Source organism: Salvelinus fontinalis, unplaced genomic scaffold (genome assembly GCF_029448725.1).
Source record: "Salvelinus fontinalis isolate EN_2023a unplaced genomic scaffold, ASM2944872v1 scaffold_0244, whole genome shotgun sequence".
NCBI lineage: Eukaryota > Metazoa > Chordata > Actinopteri > Salmoniformes > Salmonidae > Salvelinus > Salvelinus fontinalis.
In genome coordinates, this window is record NW_026600453.1 from 110,672 (window position 1) to 135,615 (window position 24,944).

Sequence of the window (24,944 nt, forward strand, 5' to 3'; positions counted from 1 at the left end):
GGTTCAGAAGAGTTGAGGGCATGGGGGGCGGACATGGGTTCAAATACTATTTTAAGTATTTTAAATACTGTTGACAGTTTTGGGACTATTCCATTAAGCCAGGTAAACTCAATCAAGTTGTGGGCATTCAGAAGATAACCTGTACTGCAGTGCAGAAAAAAACATTTGCTTTCAAGTGAATATAACTGCTCCGTCAGGGCTGGGGGATAGTTCATTAAGGGTCATTGTTAGATAATTGTTAATGAACTTGGACCTCGGCGTCACCCTGGGAGAGAGTTTGTCAAATGAACAATGTACCTTTCAGCACCAAAGGTTTTCTGAAAAGGAGCTATAAGTAAGTTGCTGGATACAGTGCCTTGCAAAAGTATTCATCCCCCTTGGCATTTTTCCTATTTTGTTGCATTACAACCTGTAATTTAAATTGATTTTTATTTGGATTTCCTGTAATGGACATACACAAAATAGTCCAAATTGGTGAAGTGAAATGAAAAAAATAACTTGTTTTAAAAAATCGAATAAAAAACTGAAAAGTGGTGCGTGCATATGTATTCACCCCCTTTGCTATGAAGCCCCTAAATAAGATCTGGTGCAACCAGTTACCTTCAGAAGTCACATAATTAGTTAAATAAAGTCCACCTATAATAAAGTCCATCTGTTCTGAAAGGCCCCAGAGTCTGCAACACCACTAAGCAGGGGGCACCACCAAGCAAGCGGCACCATGACGACCAAGAAGCTCTTCAAACAGGTCAGGGACAAAGTTGTGGAGAAGTACAGATCAGGGTTGAGTTATAAAAAGATATCAGAAACTTTGAACATCACACGGAGCACCATTAATTCAACTAAGAGTGGCCAGAAAAAAAGCCATTGCTTAAAGAAAAAAATAAGCAAACACGTTTGGTGTTTGCCAAAAGGCATGTGGGAGACTCCCCAAACATATGGAAGATGGTACTCCGGTCAGATGAGACTAAAATGTAGCTTTTTGGCCATCAAGGAAAACGCTATGTCTGGCGCAAACCCAACACCTCTCATCACCACAAGTATACCATCCCCACAGTGAAGCATGGTGGTGGCAGCATCATGCTGTGGGGATATTGTTAATCGCCAGGGACTGGGAAACTGGTCAGAATTGAAGGAAATTCTTGAGGGAAACCTGTTTCAGTTTTCCAGAGATTTGAGACTGGGACGGAGGTTCACCTTCCAGCAAGACAATGACCCTAAGCATACTGCTAAAGCAACACTCGAGTGGTTTAAGGGGAAACATTTAAATGTCTTGGAATGGCCTAGTCAAAGCCCAGACCTCAATCCAATTGAGAGCCTGTGGTATGACTTAAAGATTGTTGTACACCAGCGGAACCCACCCAGACAAATTCGGGATAAAAATATTATTTTATTCCCGCAAATTATTGTATAATAGTTGTATTGCAGTATGCAATCACACAGGAGTGGGCTCAAACTCATTTGAAGCAGCCCAGACAAAAAGTCACAGTACCAAAAATGATGTCCCACACAGACCTCTGTCCCGATGAACCCGTAGCCTACATTTAGACCTCCCTAACTAGGTCCCAGGCAGTCCCCGTATTCAGAGTAGAAAGACTGATTTAGCATCAGGTCCCCCTGGCCATATAATCCTATTCATTATGATCTCAATGGTCAAACTGATCCTAGATCAGCCCTCTTGTATGTATTCATCGTCTTGGAACGCCTTACAAAATACTTTTAAACTGGAAGAACTTGTCCCGATTGGTATTTTTAAATCACTGATGAATGATCTTGAGACTGATTCCCTGACCTGTCAATCTTTTTAATTTGCTGTTTTTGATTTTGTTATACTCTTGTGAATTCTATGCTTTTTACTAGATTACTTGAAATGTTTCATGTTGTTTGTCTGTAATTTTTGTAATGACTTGGTGCTGCCTATCTTGGCAAGGACGCTCTTGAAAAATAGATTTTAAATCTCAATGAGCCCTTCCTGGTTAAATAAAGGTTTAATAACAAAAAAAAAAAAATTCAAATACGTTTTATAAATACAAGTTCAGGTCTCTCTTACAAAATATGTTTGATCTCACTGTGACTAATCTGGATAAATGAATGAATGTGTGTATGTATGTACTGTTTGTGTGAATAACTAGAGGGAAGATCTGGAAGGAAAACACCTAATCGGAATGTCTCTCTCTCTCTCTCTCTCTCTCTCTCTCTCTCTCTCTCTCTCTCTCTCTCTCTCTCTCTCTCTCTCTCTCTCTCTCTCCCTCCTGTCATTATCCCTCACTACCCCCGTTTGTGATGAAAGCTCTGAGTAATCCTCCCATTTCTCTCTCTCTCTCTCTCTCTCTCTCTCTCTCTCTCTCTCTCTCCCTCTCTCACACTCTCACCCTCCCCGTCTTTCTCTCCCTCTCTCCCCCATCTCGCCCCCATGTCTCCTCTCTCTTTCTCTCTTTCTTTCTCTCTCCCTCTCTCACACTCTCTCTCTCCCCGTCTTTCTCTCCCTCTCTCTCCCCCATGACTCCTCTCTCTTTCTCTCTCTCTCTCTTGCTCTCTCTCTCCCTCTATCTAATTCTCTCTCCCTCTAATTCTCTCTCCCTCTCTGTCTCTCCTCTCTCCCTCCTCCCTCCTGTCTTTCCCTCTCTCTCTCTTACTCTCTCTCTGACTGTTGATGGGTATTGCAGTGTTTTGATGTCTGCAGTAATGCGGAGGATCTTGGATGGGCTTTCCTTCATATGAAAATGAAGAGAGAAGGGGAGAGGATCTGAGGGGGAGAGGCTGGGGAGAATCCAATCATCCCTTTGAAGTATGACAGTGGTACTTCTGGTACTTAGCTTGGGCTATTTCATGGGTGAGGTGGGTGGATAGCTGTCAGTAGGAGAATGGTATATAAGGGATGGCATCTCTCCCATACTGTACCTACAGTGCCTTCAGAAAGTATTCATACCCCTTGACTTATTCTACAGTTTGTTGTGTTACAGTCTTTATTCTAATCTACACATAGAGATGGTTAATTATTGCATTGCAAAAAATAATTTTATCAATTTTAGAATAAGGCTGTAACGTAACAAAATGTGGAAAAAGTCAAGAGGTCTGAGTACTTTCCGAATGCACTGCATGTACAGGTAACTGCCAAAATAAAGGAAACACCAACATAAAGAGTCTTAACAGGGCGTCGGGCCACAACGAGCCAGAACAGCTTCAATGCGTCTTGGCATAGATTCTACAATTGTCTGGAGTTCTATTGGAGGGATGTGACACCATTCCTCCACGAGAAACGACATCATTTGGTGATTTGTTGATGGTGGGAAACGCTGTCTCAGGCGACTGCTCCAGAATCTCCCGTAAGTGTTCATTTGGGATGAGATCTGGTGGCTGAGACGGCCATGGCATACGGTTTACATCGTTTTCATGTTCACCTTTCAGTGACCACTCGGGCCCTGTGGATGGGGGCGTTGTCATCCTGTGGGGGCATAGCCATGGTAGACAAAATACTGGCCAAAGTAATGGCCCTAAGCATGATGCTTAATTAACTCAGGAACCACACCTGAGTTGAAGCACCTGCTTTCAATACACTTTGTATCCCTCATTTACTCACGTGTTTCCTTTATTTTGGCAGTTACCTGTATATCTCTGAGTATATTGTATCTCAAAGTCCTGTACCTCTCTCCTGTAGTTTTATGTTGTTATGGAGAGGTGTGAGAGTACCTTACCTAGGCTTTAGCTCAGCAAGCTAGCACACGAGACCCATCCAGGTTCTAACCCAATCAGTCACACACACATTTCTCAGCTGGAGTTTTGTCTTTTCATTGAACCTTTATTGAACTAGGAAAAGCCCTTGGTGTTAAAGGTCTTCTGTGAGTGTGGCCTGGTGTTGTGGTGTTGTGGTGGGAGTGACAGACTGCCTCAGCAGAGCCCAGACCCAGTCTTGGTCCATTTCCCCATTCCCTGACCTTGGGTTTGCTGACGCAGCAGTGTGTGAGAAAGGAAAACAAATTGCCGTGTCCAATCACTGAGGGGTCCATGTCCCAGGACACCAAGCAGCAAAGCAGCAGGCTTTCTCAGAGAAATAAATCTCTGTAGAGAGGTAACTGACCATAGAAATATATTCAGGGGCGCAACTTTCACTGGGTAGGTTGGCTCGGCTGTTTGGGGTGTTTATCCGAAAGGATAAAAAAAAAATAAAGTTGCGCCCCTGAATAGAATTACCATGTCAGCCATATTGAGTATACCCATGGGTCTTCCAGTCAAATTACCATGTCAGCCATATTGAGTATACCCATGGGTCTTCCAGTCAAATTGCCATGGTATGACGCACGTTGTTGTCCAGCGTTGTCCCATTTTATTTCTATGTGACTGACATAGCTGGCGTTTCTAGAGAATGGACATCCCCATTCAAGTCGACGTCGCGTAATGGGTTGACCTGGCAGGTCATTCTATTTTTTATGTAGCTAGAGAGGTGACTGAAAGGCAGGCAGCCTGCACTGCAGATAGAGAGAGAGAAACAGGGTGAGAGAAAGAGAGAAAGAGGGTGAGAGAGAGATGCTGAGAGTCAGAGAGAGGGGGGGGGGGGGGTTTACCCATGGCTCTGTCCAGGCGTAACCAGTGCTTAATTTGAGCCACATCCTGCCAGAACAGGATCCGGCACCTTTTAAAATGTTTTTATTCGTTCCGGTACCTCAGAGCCACCCAACTCACCCCACTCTAACGCTCACTTTTTGTTCCGGCATCTCCCGATTTACAAATGAAGCACCAGGCATAACCATTTATCTTCCTGACACCTCTAATGCAGTGCTAATCCACTCCACTGGCCCAAGCCAAGTCCCTAGTCATTACACACACACACACACACACACACAGCCCATCAATCCTTTCCTGTATGGGAGACTGTATTTGCTGATTGGAAAGCACTGGGCCCTGGACCAGATAGTATATGATTATCATGACTGTGTTTGTGTTTGTGCAGGTGGTTGTGTGTGTCTTTGCATTGTGTTCACCATTACACCAGTAACAGACATTACTGTGGGTGGGAACGGCTGAAGGAAAGGAAGGGGGAATGACTGAAGGAAAGGAAGAGGGAATAACTGGAGGAAAGTCAGGGGGAATGACTGGAGGAAAGTCAGGGGGAATGACTGGAGGAAAGTCAGTGGGAATGACTGGAGGAAAGGAAGGGGGAACGACTGGAGGAAAGGAAGGGGGAACGACTGGAGGAAAGGAAGGGGGAACGACTGGAGGAAAGGAAGGGGGAATGACTGGAGGAAAGGAAGGGGGAACGACTGGAGGAAAGGAAGGGGGAACGACTGGATGAAAGGAAGGGGGAACGACTGGAGGAAAGGAAGGGGGAACGACTGGAGGAAAGGAAGGGGGAACGACTGGAGGAAAGGAAGGGGGGAACGACTGGAGGAAAGGCAGGGGAACGACTGGAGGAAAGGAAGGGAGAAACGAGTGGAGGAAAGGAAGGGGGAACGACTGGAGGAAAGGAAGGGGGGAACGAGTGGAGGAAAGGAAGGGGGAACGACTGGAGGAAAGGAAGGGGGAACGACTGGAGGAAAGGAAGGGGGAACGACTGGAGGAAAGGAAGGGTGAACGACTGGGGGAAAGGAAGGGGGAACGACTGGAGGAAAGGAAGGGGGAACGACTGGAGGAAAGGAAGGGGGAACGACTGGAGGAAAGGAAGGGGGAATGACTGGAGGAAAGGAAGGGGGAACGACTGGAGGAAAGGAAGGGGGAACGACTGGATGAAAGGAAGGGGGAACGACTGGAGGAAAGGAAGGGGGAACGACTGGAGGAAAGGAAGGGGGAACGACTGGAGGAAAGGAAGGGGGAACGACTGGAGGAAAGGAAGGGGGAACGACTGGAGGAAAGGAAGGGGGAACGACTGGAGGAAAGGAAGGGGGAATGACTGGAGGAAAGGAAGGGGGAATGACTGGAGGAAAGGAAGGGGGAATGACTGGAGGAAAGGAAGGGGGAATGACTGGAGGAAAGGAAGAGGGAATGACTGGAGGAAAGGCTGGGGGAACGGCTGAAGGAAAGGAAGAGCGAATGACTGGAGGAAAGGAAGGGGGAACGACTGGAGGAAAGGAAGAGGGAATGACTGGAGGAAAGGAAGAGCGAATGGCTGCAGGAAAGGAAGGGGGGAATGACTGGAGGAAAGGCAGGGGGAATGACTGGAGGAAAGGAAGAGGGAACGGCTGAAGGAAATGAAGGGGGAATGACTGGAGGAAAGGCAAGGGGAATGGCGGAAGGAAAGGAAATGGGGAATGACTGGAGGAAAGGCAGGGGGAATGACTGGAGGAAAGGCAGGGGGAATGACTGGAGGAAAGGAAGAGGGAATGACTGGAGGAAAGGAAGAGGGAACAGCTGGAGGAAAGGCAGGAGGAATGACTGGAGGAAAGGCAGGAGGAATGACTGGAGGAAAGGCAGGGGGAATGACTGGAGGAAAGGAAGAGGGAACGGCTGAAGGAAAGGAAGGGGGACTTGACTGGAGGAAAGGAAGGGGGAACGGCTGGAGGAAAGGCAGGAGGAATGACTGGAGGAAAGGCAGGAGGAATGACTGGAGGAAAGGCAGGGGGAATGACTGGAGGAAAGGAAGAGGGAATGACTGGAGGAAAGGAAGAGGGAACAGCTGAAGGAAAGGAAGGGGGAATGACTGGAGGAAAGGAAGAGGGAACAGCTGAAGGAAAGGAAGGGGGAATGACTGGAGGAAAGGAAGGGGGAATGACTGGAGGAAAGGGAGGGGGAACAGCTTGAGGAAAGGGAGGGGGACTTGACTGGAGGAAAGTAAGGGGGAATGACTGGAGGAAAGGAAGGGGGAATGACTGGAGGAAAGGAAGGGGGAATGACTGGAGGAAAGGAAGGGGGAACAGCTGGAGGAAAGGAAGGGGGAATGGCTGGAGGAAAGGGAGGGGGAATGGCTGGAGGAAAGGGAGGGGGAACAGCTTGAGGAAAGGGAGGGGGACTTGACTGGAGGAAAGTAAGGGGGAATGACTGGAGGAAAGGAAGGGGGAATGACTGGAGGAAAGGAAGGGGGAATGACTGGAGGAAAGGAAGGGGGAACAGCTGGAGGAAAGGAAGGGGGAACGGCTGGAGGAAACACACACACACGCACAAACACAAACTCTGTCACTCTGACACACACACACACACACAAGGCCATTGGGGCGAGAATCTGTTCAGTGCCACTGTAAGGTCTCCGACTGTAACTTACCAGCCTGGCTGGGCTTAAGGCTGCTCCAGGTTTTACTACCTGTCTTAGGCTGTGTCCCAAATTACACCATTTTCCCTTTATAGTGCACTACTTGGGACCAGGGCCCAGGGGAATAGGGTGTCATTTGGGACACATTCAGTACTTACTGTTTGATGATCTGATCTCAGACCAGTGTAAAAGTACATCCGAAGTGGATCCTGGTGTGTCAAGTCTGATTGATGCTCTGAAACCAGTGTAAAAGTACATCAGAAGTGGATCCTAGTGTGTCAAGTCAACAGTGACTCTTCTTTCTAAGTAGTAAAATGTATTTTTGGTAGATTGAACTGCAGTTGAGATTCATCTAGTTTCACACTATGAATATATGCAGATTGAATTCAAAGTGAAACAATTCGACCTTTACCCTAACCATATAGTAGCTTCATGTCCACATCCCAGTTCAACCCTCCCCTTCCTCCTTCTACACTATCCTATCTAATACAATGTAAGCAGTGCCCCAGTCCTTCAAAAAACCTGCTAAGTGGTATATATTGTAATATGTCCTCTCCACCTTTCCCTATGCAGATCGTGGCGGCCATCTTTGCCATCGCTGGCATCGTGATGATGACGTACGCTGACGGTTTCCACAGCCACTCTGTCATGGGAGTCACCTTCGTTGTGGCCTCCGCTTCAACGTCTGCACTCTACAAGGTACTTCTCTACTCTATGAACAAACACACACACACAAACACACACATTCACACGCGCCCGCACAAACACACACACGAGCGCACACACACAGGACACAGTTGTTTGCTTAACTGTGAGACATGGTACAGTCTTCTCTTAAAGGACAGAATCAACGGAACACCTCATCCTTTGTGGTTGGAAGGAATAAATACATGGTTATCCTTTGTGGTTAGAAGGAATAAATACATGGTTATTCTTTGTGGTTGGAAGGAATAAATACATGGTTATTCTTTGTGGTTAGAAGGAATAAATACATGGTTATCCTTTGTGGTTAGAAGGAATAAATACATGGTTATTCTTTGTGGTTAGAAGGAATAAATACATGGTTATTCTTTGTGGTTGGAAGGAATAAATACATGGTTATTCTTTGTGGTTAGAAGGAATAAATACATGGTTATTCTTTGTGGTTAGAAGGAATAAATACATGGTTATTCTTTGTGGTTAGAAGGAATAAATACATGGTTATTCTTTGTGGTTAGAAGGAATAAATACATGGTTATTCTTTGTGGTTAGAAGGAATAAATACATGGTTATTCTTTGTGGTTAGAAGGAATAAATACATGGTTATTCTTTGTGGTTAGAAGGAATAAATACATGGTTATTCTTTGTGGTTAGAAGGAATAAATACATGGTTATTCTTTGTGGTTGGAAGGAATAAATACATGGTTATTCTTTGTGGTTAGAAGGAAGTGTGTCAGTTCTGAGACCTTTTATGTGTCTCCATTTTTCTTTTCTCCTTCAGTGAGATGAAGATGTCCTCAAAACATTTCAAAGAATAAATCACCCAAACATCCTCCTTTATGAGATACAGATTAGGAGCAACGTTAGGTCTCATGTAAGGAGTCTTTGTGCATACAGGGACAGGCTCGTAGGTCTCCTGAGATTTGTTCCTTATATAATCAGGTAACAGGAGACTAGATTGGATGTTATGAAATACTATGAAGCATTCTAAAACATCTGGGCTGGGCTAAATTAATTGTGGTGTGTAGTTTGGTGTTTCATCTGATAGACCTGCAGTACTTGATGTTCAGACTGTGACAGACAGATTCTGAAGGGACATATGGATGGATGTGTGGTATGTACCTGGGTGTTTCATTTGATAGACCTGCAGATGTTCAGACTGTGACAGACAGATCCTTAAGGGACATATGGATGGATGTGTGGTATGTACCTGGGTGTTTCAGTTGATAGACCTGCAGATGTTCAGACTGTGACAGACAGATCCTTAAGGGACATATGGATGGATGTGTGGTATGTACCTGGGTGTTTCAGTTGATAGACCTGCAGATGTTCAGACTGTGACAGACAGATCCTTAAGGGACATATGGATGGATGTGTGGTATGTACCTGGGTGTTTCAGTTGATAGACCTGCAGATGTTTAGACTGTGACAGACAGATCCTTATAGATTCTGAAGGGACAGATGGATTGATGTGTGGTATGTAGTTGGGTGTTTGTACATTGATAGGCCTCCAGAACCTGACGTTCAGTGTCAGTATGATGGCCAGATATATAGCCAAGTTGGACAGACAGGCAGACAGACAGGCAGACAGACAGACAGACAGACAGACAGACAGGCGGACGGACGGATGGATATACAGTATATCATTGTTGCCAAAACACGTTTCCCTAGAACTACACAGCTGATTCAAATAATGAACCTTTCATCAAGCTTTGATTATTTGAATCAGCTGTGTAGCGCTAGGGCAAAAACCAATACGTTCCCCCCTTAGGGTTCCCAGGACCGAGTTTGGGAAACACTGGTATATATAATGACTGCCTGTGGGGAACAGACAGACACAAAGATGGGTTGATGGTTCTATAACATGGCTGTTCTGTGGTGTTTCCTGTTCTATAATATGGCTGTTCTGTGGTGTCTCCTGTTCTATAATATGGCTGTTCTGTGGTGTCTCCTGTTCTATAATATGGCTGTTCTGTGGTGTCTCCTGTTCTATAATATGGCTGTTCTGTGGTGTCTCCTGTTCTATAATATAGCTGTCCTGTGGTGTCTCCTGTTCTATAATATATATGGCTGTTCTGTGGTGTCTCCTGTTCTATAATATGGCTGTTCTGTGGTGTCTCCTGTTCTATAATATATATGGCTGTTCTGTGGTGTCTCCTGTTCTATAATATAGCTGTCCTGTGATGTCTCCTGTTCTATAATATATATGGCTGTTCTGTGGTGTCTCCTGTTCTATAATATAGCTGTCCTGTGGTGTCTCCTGTTCTATAATATGGCTGCTCTGTGGTGTCTCCTGTTCTATAATATATATGGCTGCTCTGTGGTGTTTCCTGTTCTATAATATGGCTGCTCTGTGGTGTCTCCTGTTCTATAATATATATGGCTGCTCTGTGGTGTTTCCTGTTCTATAATATGGCTATTCTGTGGTGTCTCCTGTTCTATAACATGGCTGTTCTGTGGTGTCTCCTGTTCTATAATATGGCTGCTCTGTGTTGTTTCCTGTTCTATAATATGGCTGTTCTGTGGTGTCTCCTGTTCTATAATATGGCTGTTCTGTGGTGTCTCCTGTTCTATAATATGGCTGCTCTGTGGTGTCTCCTGTTCTATAATATATATGGCTGCTCTGTGGTGTCTCCTGTTCTATAATATATATGGCTGCTCTGTGGTGTCTCCTGTTCTATAATATAGCTGTCCTGTGGTGTCTCCTGTTCTATAATATGGCTGCTCTGTGGTGTCTCCTGTTCTATAATATATATGGCTGCTCTGTGGTGTTTCCTGTTCTATAATATGGCTGTTCTGTGGTGTCTCCTGTTCTATAATATATATGGCTGCTCTGTGGTGTTTCCTGTTCTATAACATGGCTGTTCTGTGGTGTTTCCTGTTCTATAATATGGCTGTTCTGTGGTGTCTCCTGTTCTATAATATATATGGCTGCTCTGTGGTGTTTCCTGTTCTATAACATGGCTGTTCTGTAGTGTTTCCTGTTCTATAATATGGCTGTTCTGTGGTGTCTCCTGTTCTATAATATAGCTGTCCTGTGGTGTCCCCTGTTCTATAATATGGCTGCTCTGTGGTGTTTCCTGTTCTATAATATGGCTGTTCTGTGGTGTCTCCTGTTCTATAATATGGTTGCTCTGTGGTGTCTCCTGTTCTATAATATGGCTGCTCTGTGGTGTTTCCTGTTCTATAATATGGCTGCTCTGTGGTGTCTCCTGTTCTATAATATGGCTGCTCTGTGGTGTCTCCTGTTCTATAATATGGCTGTTCTGTGGCATCTTCTGTTCTATAATACATATGGCTGCTCTGTGGTGTCTCCTGTTCTATAATATGGCTTCTCTGTGGTGTCTCCTGTTCTATAATATGGCTGTTCTGTGGCATCTCCTGTTCTATAATATATATGGCTGTTCTGTGGTGTCTCCTGTTCTATAATATGGCTGCTCTGTGGTGTCTCCTGTTCTATAATATGGCTGTTCTGTGGTGTCTCCTGTTCTATATTATGGCTGTTCTGTGGTGTCTCCTGTTCTATAATATGGCTGTTCTGTGGTGTCTCCTGTTCTATAATATGGCTGCTCTGTGGTGTCTCCTGTTCTATAATATATATGGCTGTTCTGTGGTGTCTCCTGTTCTATAATATGGCTGCTCTGTGGTGTCTCCTGTTCTATAATATGGCTGTTCTGTGGTGTCTCCTGTTCTATAATATGGCTGTTCTGTGGTGTCTCCTGTTCTATAATATATATGACTGTTCTGTGGTGTCTCCTGTTCTATAATATAGCTGTCCTGTGGTGTCTCTTGTTCTATAATATATATGGCTGCTCTGTGGTGTCTCCTGTTCTATAATATAGCTGTTCTGTGGTGTTTCCTGTTCTATAACATGGCTGCTCTGTGGTGTTTCCTGTTCTATAATATGGCTGTTCTGTGGTGTCTCCTGTTCTATAACATGGCTGTTCTGTGGTGTCTCCTGTTCTATAATATGGCTGCTCTGTGGTGTTTCCTGTTCTATAATATGGCTGTTCTGTGGTGTCTCCTGTTCTATAATTTGGCTGTTCTGTGGTGTCTCCTGTTCTATAATATGGCTGTTCTGTGGTGTCTCCTGTTCTATAATATAGCTGTCCTGTGGTGTCTCCTGTTCTCTAATATATATGGCTGTTCTTTGGTGTCTCCTGTTCTATAATATGGCTGTTCTGTGGTGTCTCCTGGTCTATAATATGGCTGTTCTGTGGTGTCTCCTGTTCTATAATTTGGCTGCTCTGTGGTGTCTCCTGTTCTATAATATATATGGCTGCTCTGTGGTGTCTCCTGTTTTATAATATGGCTGCTCTGTGGTGTCTCCTGTTCTATAATATGGCTGTTCTGTGGTGTCTCCTGTTCTATAATATGGCTGCTCTTTGGTGTCTCCTGTTCTATAATATATATGGCTGCTCTGTGGCATCTTCTGTTCTATAATACATATGGCTGCTCTGTGGTGTCTCCTGTTTTATAATATGGCTGTTCTGTGGTGTCTCCTGTTCTATAATATGGCTGTTCTGTGGTGTCTCCTGTTCTATAATATGGCTGCTCTGTGGTGTTTCCTGTTCAATAATATGGTTGCTCTGTGGTGTCTCCTGTTCTATAATATGGCTGTTCTGTGGTGTCTCCTGGTCTATAATATGGCTGTTCTGTGGTGTCTCCTGTTCTATAATATGGCTGCTCTGTGGTGTCTCCTGTTCTATAATATATATGGCTGCTCTGTGGTGTCTCCTGTTCTATAATATGGCTGTTCTGTGGTGTCTCCTGTTCTATATTATGGCTGTTCTGTGGTGTCTCCTGTTCTATAATATGGCTGTTCTGTGGTTTCTCCTGTTCTATAATATGGCTGCTCTGTGGTGTCTCTTGTTCTATAATATATATGGCTGCTCTGTGGTGTCTCCTGTTCTATAATATAGCTGTCCTGTGGTGTTTCCTGTTCTATAACATGGCTGCTCTGTGGTGTTTCCTGTTCTATAATATGGCTGCTCTGTGGTGTTTCCTGTTCTATAATATGGCTGTTCTGTGGTGTTTCCTGTTCTATAACATGGCTGCTCTGTGGTGTTTCCTGTTCTATAATATGGCTGTTCTGTGGTGTCTCCTGTTCTATAACATGGCTGTTCTGTGGTGTCTCCTGTTCTATAATATGGCTGCTCTGTGGTGTTTCGTGTTCTATAATATGCCTGTTCTGTGGTGTCTCCTGTTCTATAATATGGCTGTTCTGTGGTGTCTCCTGTTCTATAATATAGCTGTCCTGTGGTGTCTCCTGTTCTCTAATATATATGGCTGTTCTTTGGTGTCTCCTGTTCTATAATATGGCTGTTCTGTGGTGTCTCCTGGTCTATAATATGGCTGCTCTGTGGTGTTTCCTGTTCTATAATATGGTTGCTCTGTGGTGTCTCCTGTTCTATAATATGGCTGCTCTGTGGTGTTTCCTGTTCTATAATATGGCTGCTCTGTGGTGTCTCCTGTTCTATAATATGGCTGCTCTGTGGTGTCTCCTGTTCTATAATATATATGGCTGCTCTGTGGTGTCTCCTGTTTTATAATATGGCTGTCCTGTGGTGTCTCCTGTTCTATAATATGGCTGTTCTGTGGTGTCTCCTGTTCTATAATATGGCTGCTCTGTGGTGTCTCCTGTTCTATAATATATATGGCTGCTCTGTGGTGTCTCCTGTTCTATAATATGGCTGCTCTGTGGTGTCTCCTGTTCTATAATATGGCTGTTCTGTGGTGTCTCCTGTTCTATAATATGGCTGTTCTGTGGTGTCTCCTGTTCTATAATATGGCTGCTCTGTGGTGTTTCCTGTTCTATAATATGGTTGCTCTGTGGTGTCTCCTGTTCTATAATATGGCTGCTCTGTGGTGTTTCCTGTTCTATAATTAGCTGCTCTGTGGTGTCTCAAGTTCTATAATATGGGTGTTCTGTGGTGTCTCCTGTTCTATATTATGGCTGTTCTGTGGTGTCTCCTGTTCTATAATATGGCTGTTCTGTGGTTTCTCCTGTTCTATAATATGGCTGTTCTGTGGTGTCTCCTGTTCTATAATATGGCTGTTCTGTGGTGTCTCCTGTTCTATAATGTGGCTGTTCTGTGGTGTCTCCTGTTCTATAATATAGCTGTCCTGTGGTGTCTCCTGTTCTATAATATATATGGCTGTTCTGTGGTGTCTCCTGTTCTATAATATGTCTGTTCTGTGGTGTCTCCTGTTCTATAATATATATGGCTGTTCTGTGGTGTCTCCTGTTCTATAATATAGCTGTCCTGTGATGTCTCCTGTTCTATAATATATATGGCTGTTCTGTGGTGTCTCCTGTTCTATAATATAGCTGTCCTGTGGTGTCTCCTGTTCTATAATATGGCTGCTCTGTGGTGTCTCCTGTTCTATAATATATATGGCTGCTCTGTGGTGTTTCCTGTTCTATAATATGGCTGCTCTGTGGTGTCTCCTGTTCTATAATATATATGGCTGCTCTGTGGTGTTTCCTGTTCTATAATATGGCTATTCTGTGGTGTCTCCTGTTCTATAACATGGCTGTTCTGTGGTGTCTCCTGTTCTATAATATGGCTGCTCTGTGTTGTTTCCTGTTCTATAATATGGCTGTTCTGTGGTGTCTCCTGTTCTATAATATGGCTGTTCTGTGGTGTCTCCTGTTCTATAATATGGCTGCTCTGTGGTGTCTCCTGTTCTATAATATAGCTGTCCTGTGGTGTCTCCTGTTCTATAATATATATGGCTGCTCTGTGGTGTCTCCTGTTCTATAATATAGCTGTCCTGTGGTGTCTCCTGTTCTATAATATGGCTGTTCTGTGGTGTCTCCTGTTCTATAATATATATGGCTGCTCTGTGGTGTTTCCTGTTCTATAATATGGCTGTTCTGTGGTGTCTCCTGTTCTATAATGTAAATGGCTGCTCTGTGGTGTTTCCTGTTCTATAACATGGCTGTTCTGTGGTGTTTCCTGTTCTATAATATGGCTGTTCTGTGGTGTCTCCTGTTCTATAATATAGCTGTCCTGTGGTGTCCCCTGTTCTATAATATGGCTGCTCTGTGGTGTTTCCTGTTCTATAATATGGCTGTTCTGTGGTGTCTCCTGTTCTATAATATGGTTGCTTTGTGGTGTCTCCTGTTCTATAATATGGCTGCTCTGTGGTGTTTCCTGTTCTATAATATGGCTGCTCTGTGGTGTCTCCTGTTCTATAATATGGCTGCTCTGTGGTGTCTCCTGTTCTATAATATGGCTGTTCTGTGGCATCTTCTGTTCTATAATACATATGGCTGCTCTGTGGTGTCTCCTGTTCTATAATATGGCTTCTCTGTGGTGTCTCCTGTTCTATAATATAGCTGTTCTGTGGCATCTCCTGTTCTATAATATATATGGCTGTTCTGTGGTGTCTCCTGTTCTATAATATGGCTGTTCTGTGGTGTCTCCTGTTCTATAATATGGCTGTTCTGTGGTGTCTCCTGGTCTATAATATGGCTGTTCTGTGGTGTCTCCTGTTCTATAATATGGCTGTTCTGTGGTGTCTCCTGTTCTATAATATATATGGCTGCTCTGTGGTGTCTCCTGTTCAATAATATGGCTGCTCTGTGGTGTCTCCTGTTCTATAATATGGCTGTTCTGTGGTGTCTCCTGTTCTATATTATGGCTGTTCTGTTGTGTCTCCTGTTCTATAATATGGCTGTTCTGTGGTGTCTCCTGTTCTATAATATGGCTGTTCTGTGGTGTCTCCTGGTCTATAATATGGCTGTTCTGTGGTGTCTCCTGTTCTATAATATGGCTGTTCTGTGGTGTCTCCTGTTCTATAATATATATGGCTGCTCTGTGGTGTCTCCTGTTCTATAATATGGCTGCTCTGTGGTGTCTCCTGTTCTATAATATGGCTGTTCTGTGGTGTCTCCTGTTCTATATTATGGCTGTTCTGTGGTGTCTCCTGTTCTATAATATGGCTGTTCTGTGGTGTCTCCTGTTCTATAATATAGCTGCTCTGTGGTGTCTCCTGTTCTATAATATATATGGCTGTTATGTGGTGTCTCCTGTTCTATAATATGGCTGCTCTGTGGTGTCTACTGTTCTACAATATGGCTGTTCTGTGGTGTCTCCTGTTCTATAATATGGCTGTTCTGTGGTGTCTCCTGTTCTAAAATATATATGACTGTTCTGTGGTGTCTCCTGTTCTATAATATAGCTGTCCTGTGGTGTCTCTTGTTCTATAATATATATGGCTGCTCTGTGGTGTCTCCTGTTCTATAATATAGCTGTCCTGTGGTGTTTCCTGTTCTATAACATATGGCTCTGTGGTGTCTCCTGTTCTATAATATGGCTGTTCTGTGGCATCTTCTGTTCTATAATACATATGGCTGCTCTGTGGTGTCTCCTGTTCTATAATATGGCTTCTCTGTGGTGTCTCCTGTTCTATAATATAGCTGTTCTGTGGCATCTCCTGTTCTATAATATATATGGCTGTTCTGTGGTGTCTCCTGTTCTATAATGTGGTGTGTGGTGTTTCCTGTTCTATAATATGGCTGCTCTGTGGTGTTTCCTGTTCTATAATATGGCTGTTCTGTGGTGTTTCCTGTTCTATAACATGGCTGCTCTGTGGTGTTTCCTGTTCTATAATATGGCTGTTCTGTGGTGTCTCCTGTTCTATAACATGGCTGTTCTGTGGTGTCTCCTGTTCTATAATATGGCTGCTCTGTGGTGTTTCCTGTTCTATAATATGGCTGTTCTGTGGTGTCTCCTGTTCTATAATATGACTGTTCTGTGGTGTCTCCTGTTCTATAATATGGCTGTTCTGTGGTGTCTCCTGTTCTATAATATAGCTGTCCTGTGGTGTCTCCTGTTCTCTAATATATACGGCTGTTCTTTGGTGTCTCCTGTTCTATAATATGGCTTTTCTGTGGTGTCTCCTGGTCTATAATATGGCTGTTCTGTGGTGTCTCCTGTTCTATAATTTGGCTGCTCTGTGGTGTCTCCTGTTTTATAATATATATGGCTGCTCTGTGGTGTCTCCTGTTTTATAATATGGCTGCTCTGTGGTGTCTCCTGTTCTATAATATGGCTGTTCTGTGGTGTCTCCTGTTCTATAATATGGCTGCTCTGTGGTGTCTCCTGTTCTATAATATATATGGCTGCTCTGTGGCATCTTCTGTTCTATAATACATATGGCTGCTCTGTGGTGTCTCCTGTTCTATAATATGGCTGTTCTGTGGTGTCTCCTGTTCTATAATATGGCTGTTCTGTGGTGTCTCCTGTTCTATAATATGGCTGTTCTGTGGTGTCTCCTGTTCTATAATATGGCTGCTCTGTGGTGTGTCCTGTTCTATAATATGGCTGTTCTGTGGTGTCTCCTGTTCTATATTATTGCTGTTCTGTGGTGTCTCCTGTTCTATAATATGGCTGTTCTGTTGTTTCTCCTGTTCTATAATATGGCTGCTCTGTGGTGTCTCTTGTTCTATAATATATATGGCTGTTCTGTGGTGTCTCCTGTTCTATAATATGGCTGCTCTGTGGTGTCTCCTGTTCTATAATATGGCTGTTCTGTGGTGTCTCCTGTTCTATAATATGGCTGTTCTGTGGTGTCTCCTGTTCTATAATATATATGACTGTTCTGTGGTGTCTCCTGTTCTATAATATAGCTGTCCTGTGGTGTCTCCTGTTCTATAATATATATGGCTGCTCTGTGGTGTCTCCTGTTCTATAATATAGCTGTCCTGTGGTGTTTCCTGTTCTATAACATGGCTGCTCTGTGTTGTTTCCTGTTCTATAATATGGCTGCTCTGTGGTGTTTCCTGTTCTATAACATGGCTGCTCTGTGGTGTTTCCTGTTCTATAATATGGCTGTTCTGTGGTGTCTCCTGTTCTATAACATGGCTGTTCTGTGGTGTCTCCTGTTCAATAATATGGCTGCTCTGTGGTGTTTCCTGTTCTATAATATGGCTGTTCTGTGGTGTCTCCTGTTCTATAACATGGCTGCTCTGTGGTGTTTCCTGTTCTATAATATGGCTGTTCTGTGGTGTCTCCTGTTCTATAATATGGCTGTTCTGTGGTGTCTCCTGTTCTATAATATAGCTGTCCTGTGGTGTCTCCTGTTCTCTAATATATATGGCTGTTCTTTGGTGTCTCCTGTTCTATAATATGGCTGTTCTGTGGTGTCTCCTGGTCTATAATATGGCTGTTCTGTGGTGTCTCCTGTTCTATAATATGGCTGCTCTGTGGTGTCTCCTGTTCTATAATATATATGGCTGCTCTGTGGTGTCTCCTGTTTTATAACATGGCTGTCCTGTGGTGTCTCCTGTTCTATAATATGGCTGTTCTGTGGTGTCTCCTGTTCTATAATATGGCTGCTCTGTGGTGTCTCCTGTTCTATAATATATATGGCTGCTCTGTGGTGTCTCCTGTTCTATAATATGGCTGCTCTGTGGTGTCTCCTGTTCTATAATATGGCTGTTCTGTGGTGTCTCCTGTTCTATAATATGGCTGTTCTGTGGTGTCTCCTGTTCTATAATATGGCTGCTCTGTGGTGTTTCCTGTTCTATAATATGGTTGCTCTGTGGTGTCTCCTGTTCTATAATATGGCTGCTCTGTGGTGTTTCCTGTTCTATAATATGGCTGCTCTGTGGTGTCTCCTGTTCTATAATATGGCTGCTCTGTGGTGTCTCCTGTTCTATAATATATATGGCTGCTCTGTGGTGTCTCCTGTTCTATAATATGGTTGCTCTGTGGTGTCTCCTGTTCTATAATATGGCTGCTCTGTGGTGTTTCCTGCTCTATATTTCATTTTATTTTATTTGTCTCTCTCTTTCTCTCTCTCCACAGGTGCTCTTTAAAATGGTCCTGGGCAGTGCCAAGTTTGGGGAGGCAGCGCTCTTTCTGACGATCGTCGGCGGGGCTAATTTTGTGTTCATCAGCTTTGTGCCAGTCATCCTGTACTTCACCCATGTGGAATACTTTGGTTCTCTTGAGGACATCCCCTGGTTATACCTCTGTGGGGTAGCAGGCCTGCTCTTTGGTAAGCACTGACTTCTGTAGATCACTTTAAGTGTGGAGGCTGATGCAAACCTGCAACCAGTGTGGAGACTGATACAAACCTGCAACCAGTGTAGAGACTGATGCAAACCTGCAACCAGTGTAGAGACTGATGCAAACCTGCAACCAGTGTGGAGACTGATACAAACCTACAACCAGTGTAGAGACTGATGCAAACCTGCAACCAGTGTAGAGACTGATGCAAACCTGCAACCAGTGTAGAGACTGATGCAAACCTGCAACCAGTGTAGAGACTGATGCATACCTGCAACCAGTGTGGAGACTGATGCAAACCTGCAACCAGTGTGGAGACTGATGCAAAACTGCAACCAGTGTGGAGACTGATGCAAAACTGCAACCAGTGTAGAGACTGATGCAAACCTCAACCAGTGTGGAGACTGCTGCAAACCTGCAACCAGTGTGGAGACTGATGCAAAACTGCAACCAGTGTGGAGACTGATGCAAACCTGCAACCAGTGTAGAGACTGATGCAAAACTGCAACCAGTGTAGAGACTGATGCAAAACTGCAACCAGTGTGGAGACTGCTGCAAACCTGTAACCAGTGTGGAGACTGATGCAAAACTGCAACCAGTGTGGAGACTGATGCAAAACTGCAACCAGTGTGGAGACTGATGCAAAACTGCAACCAGTGTAGAGACTGATGCAAAACTGCAACCAGTGTAGAGACTGATGCAAACCTGCAACCAGTGTAGAGACTGATGCAAACCTGTAACCTGTGTAGAGACTGATGCAAACCTGCAACCAGTGTAGAGACTGATGCAAACCTGCAACCAGTGTAGAGACTGATGCAAACCTGCAACCAGTGTGGAGACTGATACAAACCTGCAACCAGTGTAGAGACTGATGCAAACCTGCAACCAGTGTAGAGACTGATGCAAACCTGCAACCAATGTGGAGACTGATACAAACCTGCAACCAGTGTAGAGACTGATGCAAACCTGTAACCAGTGTGGAGACTGATGCAAACCTGCAACCAGTGTGGAGACTGATGCAAACCTGCAACCAGTGTGGAGACTGATGCAAACCTGCAACTAGTGTAGAGACTGATGCAAACCCCCCCTCCCGCCCACCCAATTAATTTAGTCAATGAGCTGCATTGAAAAGTTGCCTTATACTTGCTGACTAGTTCCTCTTTTTGACTGTGAGTAAAATATTTGTAGTTAATAAGTAAAGTTGAACTTTTTCTCCTCCACAGCTTTCAATATCCTGGTGAACTTTGGCATTGCCATCACGTACCCCACATTAATCTCCCTGGGCATCGTCCTGAGTGTCCCTGTCAATGCCCGTAAGTCTCTGCTCCTTCTCCTCCAACTCTACTGTGTCCTTTCCTCCAGATATTTATCCCATCCAGTGGAACAACTTTAACTCAGGCCGGGATTCAATTATAGAAGTTGTGGTTTTTAAAGGTAATGTTCGCAGAGATCCCATTCACGGTAAACGCTGCATATGTCGGTTCAATCGGGAAATTGCTTTTAAAAGCCGCAGTGCCTATAATCCGCGATGGAATTGAATCTCGGCCTCACTGGTTAACGTTCCTATTCCCTGGAAATAATCAGAATTCATGTAAACATTACAGTTTGGAAAACATAGCTTGTCCAAAAAAAAAGTGGTCTCTTGGCACAACTTTCCCCGAGTGAAACAAGGGTGTCTCAACTTCCCCCTTTGACTCAACTTCCCCCCTCTCCCCTAGAGTTGACTCAACTACCCCCTTTGACTCAACTTCCCCCCTCTCCCCTAGAGTTGACTCAACTACCCCCTTTGACTCAACTTCCCCCCTCTCCCCTAGAGTTGACTCAACTTCCCCCTTTGACTCAACTTCCCCCCTCTCCCCTAGAGTTGATTCACATTGATGTGTTGTGTTGTGGACCTGTTTGTGTTAATGTTATATCACTTCTGTCAGCGTTATGTTATGAAAGGCCTGATCATTGGTTAAGTTTTAGGTAATATAACCCCTTGTTGTGTTCCAGTGGTTGACCTGTACACGTGTGAGATCCACTTCAACGCAGTGCGTCTGATCGCCGTGTTGATCATCTGCCTGGGCTTCCTGATGTTGCTGCTTCCAGAGGACTGGGACCAGTGTTTCATCCAGCTCCACGCTAAGCTGCAGAGTAAACGGGAGGAACCAGCCGAGGAGGAGGCAGGGCCCGGGTCCAGCCTCAACTGGAGCAGGAGAGCAAGGACCTCCATGTCTACCTTTACACACTGACCACCGTTAAATGTGGAGGGATGGACGGGCGGACACACTGAAACAGACAGCGGCAAACATGGACACGAATGGATGAATGAACAGATGGACACACACACACACACACACACACACACACACACACACACACACACACACACACACACACACACACACACACACACACACACACACACACACACACACACACACACACACACACACACACACACACACACACACAGTCCACCGTGGACACTTGATTGCCACGATGACCTGCATGGTCGACCTCTGCCCTCCGCCCTCTCTCTCTCTTTCCCCTTCCCTCTCACTAGTTTCTGCCTGGAAACCTTTCTGTTGGTCTGTCGGTCCGTCTGTTCATTTCACTGCAAAAAGCACTGATATCAATATTTGTTAATTTCACAATCAACAAACAATGATTTCCTACTTGACCTCCACCATATTAGAAGTCATCAGAGTTGGTGCATGGGCTCACGTCATTTAGCAATACCTCAAAGTCATTCCATTGGACAGATACATTTATTTACATCATGCCTGGGAAGACTTGCGAACTTGCCTTTGCTTTTCAAAAGACAAGGATAGATTGACAGACAATTGTTCAATTTTCTGTCTGTTTTTTGTCAGACTGATGATGGACTTTCTGGCTTTAACATCATGTTCCCATCAACCTTCAAGATCCAAAGAAGAAGAAAACTAGGAGAGGGAGTTCTAGTGGGCATGTCCCGGTTGTCCCTCAGGTGTCAACATAATGGCAAATACCTGGCTTTAGTGCACTGTAGATCTCCATAGCCCAATTCCAAACAGACCCTAGCCCCTAAACCCTAGCCCCTACTACTTTGGCAGTTCATGTAGATCTGAAAAAATTAGATAGGTATAATCAGTAAGGTAATGGTTCCATATTGTCCTCTATTAGATAGGTATAATCAGTAAGGTAATGGTTCCATATTGTCCTCTATTAGATAGGTATAATCAGTAAGGTAATGGTTCCATATTGTCCTCTATTAGATAGGTATAATCAGTAAGGTAATGGTTCCATATTGTCCTCTATTAGATAGGTATAATCAGTAAGGTAATGGTTCCATATTGTCCTCTATTAGATAGGTATAATCAGTAAGGTAATGATTCCATATTGTCCTCTATTAGATAGGTATAATCAGTAAGGTAATGGTTCCATATTGTCCTCTATTAGATAGGTATAATCAGTAAGGTAATGGTTCCATATTGCCCTCTATTAGATAGGCATAATCAGTAAGGTAACGGTTCCATATTGTCCTCAGAATTTCCACCATATTGCTTATACCTTTTCAATTCTCTTAGATCTTCACAACTGCATAGGGGGTAGAGGGTAGGGGGAAGGGGGCGATTTGGGATTAGACGTTAATTCACATTTTGGTTGCCCTCCAGCTCAGGAGCCTGTAGATGTTAGGGTGTGAAGGAATCTGTCTGGGCTTTTCACTATCAATCTGAGCCATGGAATGTCTCGCTGTGCCTCCAGCAAATGAGAAGAGCCAGAGCCATCTACAGCCACACTGATTGGCCACCTGCTGTGATACACTTCCCCCTTAGGTCAGATCCAGAGCTCCAGCTGGTTCCAGGCTGACACCCTCAGATCCAGAGCTCCAGTTGGTTCCAGGCTGACACCCTCAGATCCAGAGCTCCAGCTGGTTCCAGGCTGACACCCTCAGATCCAGAGCTCCAGCTGGTTCCAGGCTGACACCCTCAGATCCAGAGCTCCAGCTGGTTCCAGGCTGACACCCTCAGATCCAGAGCTCCAGCTGGTTCCAGGATGACACCCTCAGATCCAGAGCTCCAGCTGGTTCCAGGCTGACACCCTCAGATCCAGAGCTCCAGCTGGTTCCAGGCTGACACCCTCAGATCCAGAGCTCCAGCTGGTTCCAGGCTGACACCCTCAGATCCAGAGCTCCAGCTGGTTCCAGGCTGACACCCTCAGATCCAGAGCTCCAGCTGGTTCCAGGCTGACACCCTCAGATCCAGAGCACCAGTTGGTTCCAGGCTGACACCCTCAGATCCAGAGCTCCAGCTGGTTCCAGGCTGACACCCTCAGATCCAGAGCTCCAGCTGGTTCCAGGCTGACACCCTCAGATCCAGAGCTCCAGTTGGTTCCAGGCTGACACCCTCAGATCCAGAGCTCCAGTTGGTTCCAGGCTGACACCCTCAGATCCAGAGCTCCAGCTGGTTCCAGGCTGACACCCACTGCTCAGTCCCATGGCTTCAGTCATGACACGCCAGACCAGCCAAACTTAACCAAGCAGCTACATTTGCATTATTTCAACCTCATATAAACCTATATCTGCTTTGATACCTGTCAGTAGATTTCCCACCTTTAAAGTCACCTTGTCGTGAAGCAGACGTACTATAGTGGTATACTCTGTCAGTTAGCCAGTGTTGCAGCAACACTAGCCTGGATTCCAGTCTGTTTATGCCCTCTTACCAACTCCTTATAGAATTGTCATGGCTTGGGAGTTGGAAAGAGCACAACCAGATCTGGGATCAGGCTAATGACACACAGGGACAAATCAAACTGCAAATGATTATCTGTAAGGGTGTTGTCTCCTGTGCAAACCTTATTCCAAGATGCACAGCCAGGGGTGGGTAGAAATTATTACTCTGGCTGTGGCGTTTTGGTTGAGGCCCCATTAAGGAAGTCCTATTGAAGTCATAGGGAGATCTGCTACGACATGTTCTGGCTGTGGTGGGATCCAGCTTTGTCTTTCAGATACTGTTTTATTACATTGATTATGTTTCTAAGGCAAGTTAACCACTGTGAAGACTCTTCAGGGTTACTGATGAGGTAACGAACCCAGAAAAACACAGACCACAATGTTGGCGCGGCTTCAAACAGGAAGTGGGCAGAACCTCTGTCTTGTTGTGAATGTATACATGACCACTGCTCAACACTCACCATGTGCTATCTATCTTTTCTATTTCTTCGGAGGGGGGCACCATTAGACTGGACATGCCACAGCCTCACACTACAACGACCATTCTTCTTGCACTCATCCTTCAACGAACTCTGTGATGCATCTTATTAAAAAATGGACATGTTTTTCTATTTCTGCATTTAGTTTGACCACTGATGTGAAGGGACAGCGAGTGACTGACATGCCATCTACAGAACAAGCATGCAGAGATGACCAGATATAACTGAGCAGTCCAGTCCATTCACTGCCTATTCTTTTTGTTTTGCAATAGAGTACAGGGTTGGGCTCAGTTTCATTTCAATTCAGTCAAGTCTGGAAGTAAACTGAAATTACAATTCTCATTGAAAAGCATCGAGGAACATTTTAATTGAAGTTTGGAATTGGAATTGCAGTCCTAAGTTGGCTGAATTGTAATGGTACTCAACCCTGAATAGAAGTACTACATCAGCACTGTAATCTCCCATTGTCATTCTTCGTAATGACAATATAATAATGATATTGTATTCCTCTGGAATTATTGCTAGACATAACTGTAAACCTTTGTAAGGAATGAAGCTGACTTTTACACTGAACTAATAAATGCAACATATGATTATCACATCTGAAGAAGAACACAGCGTGGTTGGATTACATGATGACGCCGTGTGTTAGATCAGTTAGTTCTTCAACAAGTGTCATCACATGTACTATATACAAATGTTCTTTTTGAAAACATTTATTTGTTTACTGGATTAGTATAAAATATGTATCTCACACTGAAGTTTTTTATTTTTACAGGATTTGCAATGTGCGTCTTTGAATGTGTTGAATTGTCCCTATATGTTGGACATGTGAAAAGGAAATAACTATAAAAAAGGAACTAGACAGTATA

The 24,944-nt window shown here is 44.4% G+C and overlaps 1 protein-coding gene across 1 annotated transcript in view; it reads left to right on the forward strand.

Annotated features, from left to right (window-relative positions):
• Window positions 1-24,673, forward strand: part of LOC129844870 (putative thiamine transporter SLC35F3) — a 99,626-nt gene extending 74,953 nt beyond the window's left edge. The window contains exons 6-9 of the mRNA XM_055913035.1: window positions 7,748-7,873; window positions 18,694-18,886; window positions 20,121-20,210; window positions 20,893-24,673. Of these exons, the coding sequence (XP_055769010.1) occupies window positions 7,748-7,873; window positions 18,694-18,886; window positions 20,121-20,210; window positions 20,893-21,131 (648 nt within the window). The 3' untranslated portion in view covers window positions 21,132-24,673. The remainder of the gene's footprint in view (window positions 1-7,747; window positions 7,874-18,693; window positions 18,887-20,120; window positions 20,211-20,892) is intronic.
• The last annotated feature ends 271 nt before the right edge of the window (window positions 24,674-24,944 follow it).